Source organism: Carassius carassius, chromosome 2 (genome assembly GCF_963082965.1).
Source record: "Carassius carassius chromosome 2, fCarCar2.1, whole genome shotgun sequence".
NCBI lineage: Eukaryota > Metazoa > Chordata > Actinopteri > Cypriniformes > Cyprinidae > Carassius > Carassius carassius.
Genome location: NC_081756.1, coordinates 15,366,907 through 15,381,729, shown reverse-complemented (window position 1 = coordinate 15,381,729; position 14,823 = coordinate 15,366,907). Strand labels below are relative to the sequence as shown.

Genomic DNA, 14,823 nt, shown 5'->3' with positions numbered 1-14,823 from the left:
TATGTGGTACTTGATTACTTTACCTTCCATAGTGCTATTTTGATCTGTGGTCCTACCAAGCACTGTTGAAAAATGTTTAAATTGTGATTTTATTTATACTTAACACATCTATAGAATATACAGACTCATTAAGTACATGGAATTTCACATGGTCACATTGGTTCTGTTTTCACAATAAATGACTGAAAATAAAACTGCCTGTGCAATTTGTCAACATGGGAATTGATCAGTGTAGACCTTGTCTCTCAGCTAACATGGTTCTAAAATTAGAGACCATCTTTTAGATGTACAATTGGAGACTTTCAAAACTTTAACTACTGAAGCTTTTAAATGGTATTTAAAAAACTAAATGAAAAAATGGAACAGACTTTACATGTAGTATATATGAAGTGCATTTAACGAAGCTTACCACACTTATTAAAGAATACAGTGGTTAGTAAAAATCCACAGAAACCAGTTCAGCAACATCCAAACAGTGCCTTATGAAATAAACATTAAAAAATATATATTTAAAAAATAGAATGAGAGTTTTCTCTAAATGGTGATGCTGTTTTCTATGCGGCTTGGAGTCAGATAAAGGTACTGCAGTTCTTGTCCCTCATTCTGAGCTATTATATGCTCCTCCAGTTCTTTCAGCTCCTTTCTGAACTGATCAATCACTTTCAAAGCAGCAGGCTCGGTAAAGTACTGTTCCACATACTGGCCCAATGGAATCTGAAGAAGAGAGAGGAAACGTGTTGAAGTCATCAGTGTGATACTTTAATAAAGGTGAATTCATTTGAATGCTTAATGGAAATAAACACATTTTGGATGGATGTAGTCTGATGTTAGAAATAAGGATGTACATCATATGCAATGTACTTCATATGATCATAAATAATGTAGAAGTTGTGACAGGATGTGCTATTGACTCACCGCATCCGGCTGTGCTCTGCCCAAATGCCACGTGATGGCCATTTGCATACAGGACTGGCTGATATCAGGGAGTGTGTCCATAATCATGTCCATGGTGACAGCCTCCTTATCTGTTGGTGGAGGGTTCCGCATGGTGCAGGGTGTATTGGGTACCCATGCACACCAATCAAACTACAGTACAGAGACCAAGATCAACGGTGAACACAATAAAGCTATGTAATGACTTGTAAACTGATTTCTAACCATTAGGTAACACACTTCATGTAAATGATTGTATTTCTGGTTACCTGCATTCAATATAATACGTTTGGAATTATAAACGTTTGATTTACAGGCCTTGAAAATTAATGGAAATGTATTTCTGGTAACCTGCATTCCATGCAGTAGAATAGTATATAAAAAGTATGTTTTTAAAGTGGGTTTTTATATTTGATAAGATGTGTAAATGGGTGTCATACTCAGTTCCTGGAGGGTCGGAGCCCTGCAGAGTTTAAATTCAACCCTAATTAAACACACCTGATTCAACTAATCAAGCCCTTCAAGCTCATTTGAAAACTACATGCTAATTCTCTATGTGTGTTTGAGTAGGGTTGGAACAAAACTCTACAGGGCTCCAGCCCTAAAGGAATTTAGTTTGACACCCCTGTGTTCGGTAGATGGTTACCTGTCCATTATTGGTGGCAGCATGTTGTGATGTGCTGGTAAAGATCACCATGCTTAACAATGTGATGAGTTCTTCTTTTGTCTTCAGCTCACTAGCTAGGCCTGACATGCAAGAAACATCAATAGTTACTCCCAGCTTACTCCTAATTTTAAGTGATATTTATTTAGCTCATGTTATTTCTTTGTGGTGTTGAGACACATACTGAGGGCAAGCTTATTCCCCTAGTGACCAGATGGGGCACTGTATCCTTCATATTCTTTATTACTTCCTTTTCCTGACAGGCTGCATTCGAAAACTTAGGCAGGTGACTTGCTGCCTTGTTGTCTAATCAGGAAATGACTTTGCAGGCAGCGTTTTTGACAGAAGGCACCTCATGAAACGGATTTCGGACATGCTTCTGAGGCAGTTTGTGTTTTACACACAAACTGACCACCGACCGCAACTTTCAGACACCATCTTTATTTTTTGGCTTAACTGTCACAGAATGGAACGCACAGGATTGTGGGATATCAAAGGCAGCGAAGGATACATCTATGCTGCCTTCAAAAACCGGCCAGATGAAGGCATCTCAGGAGACAGGAAATGAAGCTGACATTGATTTCGGGCGTGCCTTGATGCCTTCCTACCTTGGAATGCGCCCTTCGAAGGCAGCATTTTTTAGATGCAGCCTCGATGGTGTATCTGGCGCATAGAATGTGCATTTATCCCCCTGATGTTTTTTTGACATTTTTATAATGCAATATTGGTGACCTGTACTGGGTATGATTGTACTGGATGATTTATATTACCGTCCAAAAGTTTGGGGTTGGCAAGATTTATTAAAAAGGAGTCTCCTGTTCTCACCAAATTAGTTTCTTATGCTGCACTTAATTGATAAAAAATACAGTAATACTGTGAAATATTATTGCAATTTCATTTTTCAAAAACAATCTTTCCTGTGATGGCAAAGTTGAATTTTCAGTGAACATTAATCTTCAGTGTCACATAATACACTTAACTATTATACATTTTGAAAACAGCTGTGCTGGCTGCTCAATGTTTTTGTGGAAACCAAGAAAAAAAAAATCTGATTCTTTGACTAAAAGGGTCATATGATGCGATTTCAAGTTTTTCTTTTTTCTCTTTGGAGTTTTGCAAGTTGTTTGTAAATAGAGAAGATCTCTAAAGTTGCAAAGAATAAAGTGTCAAATCCAAGATTTGTCCACGCTTTCCTAAAACACCTCATTTAAACCTAAAGCAACGCATTTAACGGAGGACTGTTTCGTGAACCTACAATGTTCTGACTCACAACCTGTAAGTATGTTTTCATATTTAAATAATTTGCCACTGATGGATTCAAACGTGAGCATTGAGCAGTGTAGAGTAGCGTTTATTTGTCGTTTGATCTCAAATGCTAACATGGTTTTATGTTAACAAGGCGCAACACAACACGTAAAAACACAATATAAATCAATATAATGAGTAATTATGTCACCACTGGATGCAACCAATTCCTCGTTTGTAATGGGTTTTAATGGTTTTGTCTGGTCATGCCGGGAGATGGCATCACAGTACGGTGAGGGGCGTAACATTTCCGTAACATGCTTGAGGTTTTCGGCCAATCACAACACATGGATAGCCGGAAAGCATTTTTTTGAAACAGAAATAATCTATAACATTTTGTTCAATTTAATGCACCCTCCCAAATGAATGCAGAAACTTCCGAACTGCAGTGTATTGTCAAGCCTAAATAAACACATTGCACAGGATTCTTCATTCTTCATCCACTACAGGACATTTGTGAGTTCAGTGATGCAGTCATGTATTCATATCTTACCAAAATGTGGCAGATCCACAAAGCCCTCCACAGCCACGTCATTAATCCACGCCTGAATTTCTGAATCCTGTTCAACTTCACGATCACTCTTGTAGTAGAGGGAAACTATTCCTGAAACAAAACTAAGAGCATGTGTTAAAGTAAATAGGTCTGAGGTCTGATAGTAAAAGAGGTTTATAATTATATATACTGCTTCATTCACATTCAAATGTCTGAAAGAATTATGCCTATTATATTTACTTTTGAATGACATCCCACAGCATCATAGAATGGTCCCTGTAGAAATAGTCTTTTATTTTAGTAACTCCTCTGTCCATGAAGTCAAATTTGGGCTGGAGGGAGCGATAGGTTAACACTTTATACCCCCTCTGTGTCAGAATCAAGAGTCCATCTCCACCTGTTGATGCCACCTGAAAAACACAATTTTTCACATTTATGACCAACTGAGTGAATTAAAAATACACTACAGTTATGTTGTCAGTGGTTGGCTAGCTTCAAGGGGTGATAAGAACCCAGTCCACAAAAAATCTAGTGCAAAATGTCCAAAATGAAAAAACAAAAAAGTGTCTAGTGTTCGCAGGTTTGCTCTGAATGGTTCATATTCTTTCATAAACTACAGTGTGTACAGATGCTCACCCTTTTGAAGATGCCCTCCGAGGAGATCAGCTGTGTTCTGCCACGACAGTTAATCTCAAGTGTATACCTCAGGTGTGGAGTTAAGAGCTTCAATGAGAAAGAAAAATTGAAGAAGAGCCTTAACATACAATATAGCTGGATAATTTAATGAATGACTAGATTTAGATGTATCTGTGATTATCTAACTCTTAACATGCTTTGAAACATGCAAATGTATCTTTCCTAAAAAGCACTTCCTGTACACTTCCTCTCACCTTATATATGGGGTGAACAGCAGGCAGCTGTCGGAGTGTGGCGACACAGAACACTTCTACCACCAAGTGTGTGCGTAATAGATGTGATAACAACTGAAAGATCTGGAACTCAGAGTGACGAACCCACATCTTTGCTAATAACCAGAGCAGAGGTGGATCGCTAGGTAGAAATATGGGTGTGTCCTTATCAGGTTTCTGTTCGAGCTGAAAGGAAGGGAGAAGAACAATAAGACATTTCTGAGTTTGTACATCAGTGTTTGACAGTTCATTTCTTGATGGGTTCCTGTAATGTTACTATGATTATTACATTAATATTATAATAATCTGCACGTTTTGATGCTTTTTGTCTTTAAATCAAATGCATTTCTATAAAAAAGAAAATCTTCTTTTTGGTAAAAACATAAATATATTTCTGGCTCATGGAGGCGGCAGGAAGATTTGGAAGAGCTACTATAGATTCATCTTAGATTGTTATGTTTCCAGGTATATGTGAGTCAGCAGGTTTTACCTGTATGGCGATGGGAATGAGACCCTTCTCAGGATGTTCATACAGTAAGCAAAGCGGGGCAGCTATGTGCTGTGCCTTGCCTCCGATTACATTGGCAGGAATCCCATCCATTATTGCTTGATCAACCAGAAATATATTTCCTTTCTTAAGTAGAAAAGACAAAAAAGCATGATCAGATCCACTGTTCCAATAATCCAATGTATTTAAGAAAATAAAACACTTAAATCTCACCTTGAGTTCTTCCTTCAAAGTGGTTGTAGGTATAAGAGAAGACTGCACCATGTCTCCCGTGACAGGGAAGTTTGAGGGCAGCTCCTTGCACCTAGAAATCATTCTTGGGTTTGAGCCGTTGAGGAACTGGTAACCAAAAAAACTGTCTTCTTTCCAGTGATCCATGGTGTATTCTGAACAGAATATTGATCACCAATTCTTGTTATTCATTTAATGACATTGGTATCTTTCTGTATGTGACTTTTCTGAAAGATTTTGCCTCGTCACAGTTACAAAAGGGGTCTATTATATAGGCAATGCATGCCTTATTTGAAATATTATAACGTGTTGGTTCATTCAGTAATGATCATTTTAAAGGCACAATATGTAATTTTTCTGCTTTAAAAATAGCAGAAATTACTATATCTATGTTATATATTTTTTTTAGTTATGTATTTACATTATCCCGACAGTTTCCACAAACTTTCAAATCCGGAGAAAATTATAGTTTAATTAGAAGACACGGGACGTTTCTTTATTTCCGTTTTGTCGCCCGTCTATGGCGTCATATAACCTTTGACCCCTCTAGTTTATCTAACTTCCTGCGGAACCGCCAAATACAAAGGTGCACAGAAGCAAAGAAGATACGAAGAAGAAAAAGTAGTAGCTAGCCTTGATCGAGACTATTGTATTATATTGTTTATATTAGTATTTATACCTCAATCAATAACTTAGTTATGGATCATGATTATGCTTTGCCTGCACGTTCTGTCAAGCGCAAACGTACGGGTGAAATAAATGACCCTAGAAGGTTTTGGGACAAGAGAAGAAACAAGACACGGGTTAATATTGGAGTTGCATTTCCAAGATGGAGAGAGCTGCGTGACAAGCTGAGACTACAGAGAGATGCCGAACGCGCTTGCATTCTAAAAAAAAGGTATGCATCCATTCAGCTAACTATATCTATCCGTATATTTTGTGAAACGATGATTTCTTGTGTAAAACGCAGACGGACTAGCTCTCATGAAGAGTATAATGTAAATCTACATGTGTTCTATATCTAGCTGGATAACGTAGCTTCAAATGCAGTTCACTATCTTGTTCTGTATCATAGTATAAACGTAATTATAATTATTAACGAAAGGCAACCGTGTTTTTTTTTAACATATATTACTACTAGCTAGATGGAATATTGATTTGATAGGGGTCTGATAATTCATATATCTCTCCGTTCGAAAAGACGTGATTGTCAAAATACTAAGTTAGAATGAGTGAGGATTGTGGGGAGCGACAGTATTGCTGGTTCGCTCGCTTACTCTGTATTATGGGTTCGGGACAATGACAACAACTCCCATGAGCCCACGCTCTTTCCCGACGTCATCAAAGTACGTCTTTTGTTATTATTTTGATTGAGTGACCCCTGGTGGCCAAAAATCCCATACTGTACGTTTAAAACCAACCAATAAACAAAATCAATCGATAAAGAGCTGCAACAGGTTTCAACACTATATTTTTAGGTGCTGTGCGTGCCGTGTGCTACGCACTGCTTGTGCAAATGCTGGATAACGTTCTGATTTGCATATTTATGAAGTAAAAAGAATTGATCAAAAAATAGCTCACGACTAACACACCATCGCTTCCTCTTTTGATAACTGCTCTTCTGTCTGTGGAAATGTCCACTATGATACTTTTAAATATGTTGGAATGTATTGTTCAATAAGTAACGAATAACTGTATTTTCTTTACTCCAAATAACGCGTGTAATAAATGAATATATATATAAAAAAAACTATTTAATTTATATCTGTTGTTAAACCGATTTGAATATGAATATGCTTGAACCTAATTGCTTCACATTTGATACCTTTAGCATCAGTGTTGGGGAGTAACTAGATACATGTAACGGAGCTACACTGTAAAAAAAGTCAGTAAAATATACAGCAAAACACCGTCAAATTCCAACGGTAATGGAGCGTAAAACCAAAAACTTCCTTTTACTTTATTATATAGATTGAATAACCGTTAATTGTGAGACTGGATAAAACTTTGTTTTTTACTGTAATAAAATGTTGAAATTATAAATATTTTCTGTGAAAACAAATAAATATGCATACATTTTACAATTAAATATTGTAATGTTGAAAATGTCTGAAAACCTTAGATTTTACGGTATTATTTGAGTAAAACTACATCTTTTGGGGTTGTGCACATTGGAATTCACAGTATAAATCTGTAGATTTTTAAGCAAACAAAAACATCCATATTTACAGAAGCAAGATGTTAAAAAATAGGGTCCACCGTAATAATACAACCAGTAAATACCATTTTAAAAAAGCAAATATCAGCAGTAAAAGACAATAAAATTGATAGTATTTTTTATTTTAAAATTCAGGAACTGATATACAGATTAAAAGTTCACTGTTAAAAAAAAACTGTCAAATTTACGGTAAAATACCGGCAGCTGGAATATACCGTGAAAAAAAAGTGGAATCTGTAAAAGACAATACGGTATACTGGTTTTGTAACCCTAAATTTTACAGTAGACTACGTATTTTTTTACCAAAATCATGGTAGAAAAAAACAAATATATTATATTTTTATGTAAAAAATGCAACTTTCCATAGCTTTTTACAGATATTTGCAGTAAAAAAAAGTTATAATATAATAATATATCACTGTAAAAAAAAAAAAGTTGCATCAACTTAAAAAAATAAGGCAATTTATCGGAATCGCTTTTTTGAGTAAACTTAACAAACGGGACTAAAGTCCACCCAACTTAAAATAATAATAATAATAAGTTGTCACAACATAAATAGTCATGTTAACCTTAAAAATATCAGAACAAAATATATTTTGTTTACTGAACACAAGGCCTATTATCTATAAGCATACACAATTTTAAAGTGAAAAAAAGTGACATGACATTCAGCCAAGTATGGAGACACTCAGAATTGATGCTCTACATTTCACCCATCGTGCACACACACACCATCATTTGCGCTGCAGCACCCAGGGAGCAGTGGCTTGCTCAAGGGCACCTCAGTTGTGTTATTGCCGACCCGAGTTTCAAACTCACAACCCTAGGGTTAGGAGTCAAACTCTCTAACCACTAGGCCACAACTTTACATTATTCAAGTCGTTTAAATAAATAAAAGACCATAACACGTGTCAAATAACTATTTTTATTATTGAAAGTTTGTGTCCAAAGCACAAGGACATACCAAGTCTTGTATATTAACTTCTTTACTCAATGCATTTTACACTGAACTCAACACATGGTACATAATGCATGTTAAATAATTCCAGTGTTAATTATACCTTCATACGTTAGCAGTCTTGTGGCATGAAGTCACATGTATTTAACATTTTTGTTTGTTTTTAAAGGAACTATTACATGAAAATTACTATATTGCGTATTTTAACATCAACCTAATCCACTGGGCAAAGTACATCCAGTGGACGTCTTTTTATGTCTTTGCAGACGTTGAAAAGATGTCCACTGAGGAGACAGAATGTTTTTATGACGTCTTTTTTTTAAATGTTTTTTATGTCTTGCGTACGTCCGATATAGACGTTCACAGATCCTCCTTACAAGGTTTTGTGACTTTATTTCTGTCTGACATCTAGAGAAGCTCTTATTGAGAACTAACAGAGGTTTAAATGTTGATACTTGATTCACTTGAAGTCACCATTGTGGTGGAAAGTGTTTGGTTTAGTTGGGATCTTGGTCCAGTTACTTCTTGTGTTAACTTGTCTTTTGCTGCTGTAACAGTGTATTTTAAAACGCTGTTTTCGTAGCAAAGAAAGACAAAATTTAAGAGAGTTCAGGTGTTATCAGCTCTTTGTTGGTGTTAGCTTGTCTCTTGCTGCTGTAACTGTGTGTTATAAAACACTCTTATTGTGGCAGAGAGAGAGTTGAGATCAAGCGTACACTACACATCTTGCTTGTAATGGTGACAAATTATAGTAAAATAAGATGTTATTGTATTGTTGCTACTGTGGGTTTGTTTTTATGGATCGAAACCTTGCTGAAAAAATTATTTTTAGAAAATCGATCATGTCGTCACAAACAGACATCAAGATTTTGGATATGCATCACATCAATGGTGACAATCAGAACAAAAAAGGCTGGAAAATAAGGATGAGTTTGTGCTATGGAGCTCTTTTGTTTGTCACCGTTGTTGTGATGCATATGTCAAATCTAGAAGTCTGTGTGTGTGAGTACATGAAACTTTTACTCAAATTATTTCAAACGCATTCATTTTGACCATCTTCAAGATAAGTATTTTGCTCCTTGTGACTGTTAAAAATATCAAACAAAAAATGTATTATGTGATGACTTTCTCATCATCAACAAAGAGCTGATAACACCTGAGCTCATTTAAATTTTGTCTTTCTTTGCCACAAAAACAGCATTTTAAAATACACTGTTACAGCAGCAAGAGAAACTAACACAAGAAGTGACTGGACCAAGATCGCAACTAAACCAAACACTTTCCACCACAATGGTGACTTCAAGTGAATCAAGTATCAACATTTATACCTCTGTTAATTCTCAATAAGAGCTTCTCTAGATTTCTGACAGAAATAAAGTCACAAAACCTTGTAAGGAGGATCTGTGAACGTCTATATCGGACGTACAGAAGACATAAAAAACATTTTAAAAAAAGACGTCATAAAAACATTCTGTCTCCTCAGTGGACATCTTTTCAACGTCTGCAAAGACATAAAAAGACGTCCACTGGATGTACTTTGCCCAGTGGATTAGGTTGATGTTAAAATACGCAATATAGTAATTTTCATGTAATAGTTCCTTTAAAAACAAACAAAAATGTTAAATACATGTGACTTCATGCCACAAGACTGCTAACGTATGAAGGTATAATTAACACTGGAATTATTTAACATGCATTATGTACCATGTGTTGAGTTCAGTGTAAAATGCATTGAGTAAAGAAATTAATATACAAGACTTGGTATGTCCTTGTGCTTTGGACACAAACTTTCAATAATAAAAATAGTTATTTGACCTGTGTTATGGTCTTTTATTTATTTAGACGACTCGAATAATATAAAGTTGTGGCCTAGTGGTTAGAGAGTTTGACTCCTAACCCTAGGGTTGTGAGTTCAAAACTTGGGTCGGCAATAACACAACTGAGGTGCCCTTGAGCAAGACACTGAACCACCAACTGCTCCCTGGGTGCTGCAGCGTAAATGCTGAACACTGCTCTGGGTGTGTGTGTGCACAATGGGTTAAATGTAGAGCATTAATTCTCAGTATAAGTCTCCATACTTGGCTGAATGTCACTAAGTTGCCTTATTTTTTTAAGTTGATGCAACATTTTTTTTTACAGTGTATATATTATAACTTTTTTTAACAGCAAATATCCGTAAAAAGCTATGGAAAGTTGCATTTTGTACATAAAATTACTGTATAATTGACAAATATATTTGTTTTTTTCTACCATGATTTTGGTAAAAAAATACGTTGTCTACTGTAAAATTTAGGGTTACAAAACCAGTATACCGTATTGTCTTTTACAGATTCCACTTTTTTTTTACTGTATATTCCTGGCAACCACAGCTGCCGGTATTTTACCGTAAATTTGACAGTTTTTTTTTTAACAGTGTATGTAATTGAATTACAAAATAAATGTAACTGTTATCCGTTATAGTTACTGAGAAAAAGTGTTTAGTTTAATTACAGTTATTTATGAAAATGTTAAAGATTACAAAGGGGGTTACATCTGAATATTTATACACACTTTAGGACAGAACAGGGCACATGCTTATTTGATATCTCTTATATTTCCTATATTTGGGTTTGTGTAACTATTAACTATTAAACTATATCTTCAGATTTTTCTAATCTGTATTTAACCTCAGAACAATCTCAAAGTAAAAAGTTGTGCTAAAGTCAGATTTTGTGGTGGCTGTGCTTTAAAATAATTGTTTTATATATATTAAATCTTAATTCAAGTGTAGAAGGATTTTGAGAAGTCTGACAGTAATCAGTGTTGAATAGGCCTACTACTGTAAGGTTAATCCTGCTTGCTTTAAATGTGTCAAAATGATCAGTTGAAAACATACTTAAAGTAACTGAAATAGTCACACTACTTATTACATTTTTAATAGGGTAACTTCTAATCTGTAACCGATGACATTTCCAAAGTAAACTAAACCAACACTGTTTAGAACCACTTTTCAACTGCATTGCGAGCTTTCATAATTAAGAGTTAAACATTTTGGAAGTGTATCTTAACTCAGGGCAGTAAGTGACTTTTATCCAAAGTTTTAAAGAATCATATAGGGTTAAGTGCAGTGTGAACATCTGTTATTCAAGAGTGGAAATAAATGTGGAATTTTGACATGACATTGTGAAATGCCATTAATTTGTCATATAGGTCTCCTACACATAGCTAAAGAGTTAAATGAACATGTTACAGAATTGCATTTTCTGGGAAGAGAGCTTTCCGAAAATGAAGTAATTACATGAAATGTATATTTTCTGGTAACTAAACTAAGAAAGAAAGAAAATAACAGGGACAGATGAAGTGATTGTTACCAGCTATGGGACTTCTTATACTCCAGAAGATATTTTTGAAGTCCTCCAGGTCTTTCCAAGACTTTCCGAACATGATTGACAGTTTTTTCAGAGAGAGCTCCAAAAGCCTGAGTTGCATACAATGTACAAGTGAATTAGTGAGATTAATGGAATAGTAATTAAATTATACATAGATACATAGGGGAATACACAGGCTTATGCACCTTAAAATGTCAAGTCACACATGCACAGCAAAAGCTCTCCTGCATTTTTACTCACGCATACTGGAGGGATCCCTCAAAGTCACTGCGCTTCTCATTGTCAAAGCGAGAGTCCTGGGGGAGATCAGCCTCTGACTTGGCATCAATGCATTTTGGAATGCCAGGGGCCCATGCAAGCCATCTGATAGATGAGACACAACGGGGATTTGTGAGAAGTACATTCCTTATAACGCTATGATAAGTTCAGTGTATGCAAGCTCCGTGAAGACCTGTATATTTTCTGCCTCTCAAGAAGCTCTGTCGTTCTGTGAGATATCTCCAGTGGCAAGGTGTCATCACTGATCCTTTTGGCTATGAAAGAAAAAGGAACCAGAGTTGTGTTTTTTTATTAATGCTGTATTTGATCTTGATCTTAAATCATAGTTGTTACTGCAAGTGCAGTTCAATATAACTGACCTGTGCCTTCTCTGAGCTCTACTATCACTTTATCTCCCACTAGCCAACGGTAACAGGGAAAACTATAGCTGGATCTTTCTCCAGGTATACTGACTTTTACATAACGGCAGAACCAGTTATCCTCCACATAGTACTTCTGCTTCTCCAGGCGCACCAGTATCAGGGGACCCAAATCAGCAGCACTTTTAACAGTGTAATCATCCACCTACAAAATCATGGGAATATATTTCGGTACTTGAGATGCTTTAATTCCTTATTATTAACATGCATTGTATATTTAATTATGCTCATTTCACATTTTGTACATTTAGATAATTAATTACTCATCCACATGTCGTTCCACCCCTAAGACTTTCATTCATCTTTGGAATAGAATTATAAGATATTTTTGATGAAATCCGAGAGCTTTCTGACCCTCAATAGACAGCAATGCAACTACTACTTTCATGGCCCAAAAAGGCAGTAAGGACATCGTTCAAATAGTCCATGTGTCAGTGATTCAACCTTCATCTTATGAAGCTACAACCACCACGAGTACCATAACACATGCATTATATTACTTTAGTGAACGCGTGTTGAAGACTGACACAGAAGAGAAGAAATTGTTGAATAAAGTTCTTATATTTGTTTTCTTTGCACACAAAAAGTATTCTCATAGCTTCATAAAATTAAGGTTGAACCAGTGATGTCACATGGACTATTTTTAGGATGTCCTTACTACCTTTCTGGACTTTGAACGTGGTAATCGCATTGCTGTATATGGAGGGTCAGAAAAAGAGATAGTATTCCACATATTATATTTAAAAGATTGAACAGTTTTCATAAGCACACAAGCATATTTACTCACTGCTCCTCTGCAGAATAGCCCTCGCTTGTCCAGCACGGTTCTCTCACTCTCTCCTCTCTCTCCAACCAGAGTCAAGTATATATAGTTATTTGTTCCCGAATATTTGGAGGTCCCCGTGGCCAATGTCACTTTGTACTCCATCTGCACTCATACACATACAAATGCTGATCAAACTATTATATTTTCACTGTTGCAGTCATCATCACAGAGCAGTCTCAGATGCTTCAATCTTTTTGCAGTAACATGAAATATCTAACAGAGAGCTATAGCAGATGCAAGTCTGTTTCCTCACATTATTATACAATCAGTTTGTGTCTGCACTGGGTGATTACAAAAGTGAGTCATGTATGGTGGAAGTGAAAGTGGAAAACAAGAACACCTACAAATAAATCAACAAAAGGCTTTGAGAAAAAAAAATGAAATCCCTCAATGCATTATCAGATGTATTAAAAGATTCAAGTGCAGCTAGACACTTAAACGCAATTGGGTCTAGTGAGCTTCCCCTGTTGTAACAATACAAATACAGTACAATTCAAACTATGAAAATAAAGGTGCAGTAAAGAGAAGTTGAAGGGAACATTTTATAATAAGCTTTAGTTTTACTTAATACATAACAATTTTTACATCATTTAATCTTCGTTAATATTAATTTCAAATATTCTATTGTTCAGTGTTAATTTATGTTTGTTTATAATACATAAACTAATGTGAATCAATACAGCTTTAAATGTTAACAATACATTAATATGCTGTAAAGATTTTAATTAGTTGTTGCAGTCTTGTTTTCTTGCGCTTTCTTGATCTTTATAATTTCCTGTATATAAAGGGTGTGATAAGCTGTCAAATCAATCAAGCATGAGCAACCCAGCTAGAAAAACTTTAGATCAATATCAGATTGGTTTCACAAAGATATTTAAGAGCAAGCTCATTTATAATCAATTTGTCCATTACGCCTGTTAATAAAACATTGATGTGCCATTGCATTCTGTAACAGGGGCACAGAAACAGTTTTGCATATTTAGTGCACAGACACATGCATAGCATAAAAGCTTAGACACAGACAGAAGTGTCATATTTTGACCATCAGGAAAGATGCCTTGAAGGACTTAAAATAGCTTAAAAATACACCTAGACTAGTTATTCTAAATGACAGTGGTTCATAGAGTCTTTAACAGTGAGGAAACACACATAGATTTAACTTACATCAACAGAGAACATTAGAAACACATTGATTACTTAAATATGTTCCAGTACAATAAATTAAAAGAATCTGAAGAATAGTTAGTCAACAAGTTACCTCCCTTGTTGAAAAGTGTGGCGGTGAAAATCTACTTTGTTATGCTCCTCTGCTGTAGTTTCTATCACCTCTTTTCTCACTTGACTCTAGTTTCCTTCTTTCACGTCAGAAACTGGCTGTTCAGACCCTCTAGTTTCACTGACTGACTCAGGCAGATATTTGCTTTCAAATGTCCCGTCTCTACTGGTCTCCACCTTTATACCTCATTTCCTCTCCCACCTCTTGTCATGGTCCTCTATTGGCTGATATTTCAACCTCCTCATTTGTTTATTCATTTTTTTCTTTGCTATTCGCTTCAAGGAAGTGGTTAGTACAGTACTAGCTCACAGAAAAGCCACAAAGTTAAATATATGGACTAAAAAAAATAAGCATCAAAGACAGTGATGTATATCAACTTTATATGCTTAGCTAATGCATTTTTCCCTAAGAGATAGTACAGAGAAACACTTTGGTAA

General features: G+C 35.6%; 1 protein-coding gene across 1 annotated transcript; it reads right to left on the bottom strand.

Moving 5' to 3' along the window:
* Positions 1-71: 71 nt before the first annotated feature.
* LOC132104121 (polyunsaturated fatty acid 5-lipoxygenase-like) lies at positions 72-14,571 on the bottom strand. The gene is made up of 15 exons (XM_059509356.1): positions 14,369-14,571; positions 13,072-13,212; positions 12,225-12,429; positions 12,038-12,119; positions 11,827-11,949; positions 11,569-11,675; positions 5,025-5,197; positions 4,794-4,937; positions 4,286-4,489; positions 4,032-4,118; positions 3,636-3,805; positions 3,396-3,517; positions 1,580-1,680; positions 916-1,086; positions 72-714 (listed from the first exon to the last, which is right to left on the bottom strand). The coding sequence occupies exons 2-15, from the start codon at positions 13,210-13,212 to the stop codon at positions 535-537; spliced, it is 2,010 nt and encodes a 669-aa protein (XP_059365339.1). The 5' UTR covers positions 14,369-14,571; the 3' UTR covers positions 72-534.
* Between the last annotated feature and the right edge of the window lie 252 nt (positions 14,572-14,823).

Excerpts from the sequence above, each read along its gene's own strand:
- LOC132104121 (XM_059509356.1), bottom strand. The coding sequence starts at position 13,212 with ATGGAGTACAAAGTGACATTGGCCACGGGGACCTCCAAATATTCGGGA. Across the intron at positions 1,681-3,395 it reads TGTGGATCTGCCACATTTTG|GCCTAGCTAGTGAGCTGAAG; the intron begins GTAAGATATGAA and ends CTTGCATGTCAG. Across the intron at positions 715-915 it reads GCAGAGCACAGCCGGATGCG|ATTCCATTGGGCCAGTATGT; the intron begins GTGAGTCAATAG and ends TCTCTTCTTCAG.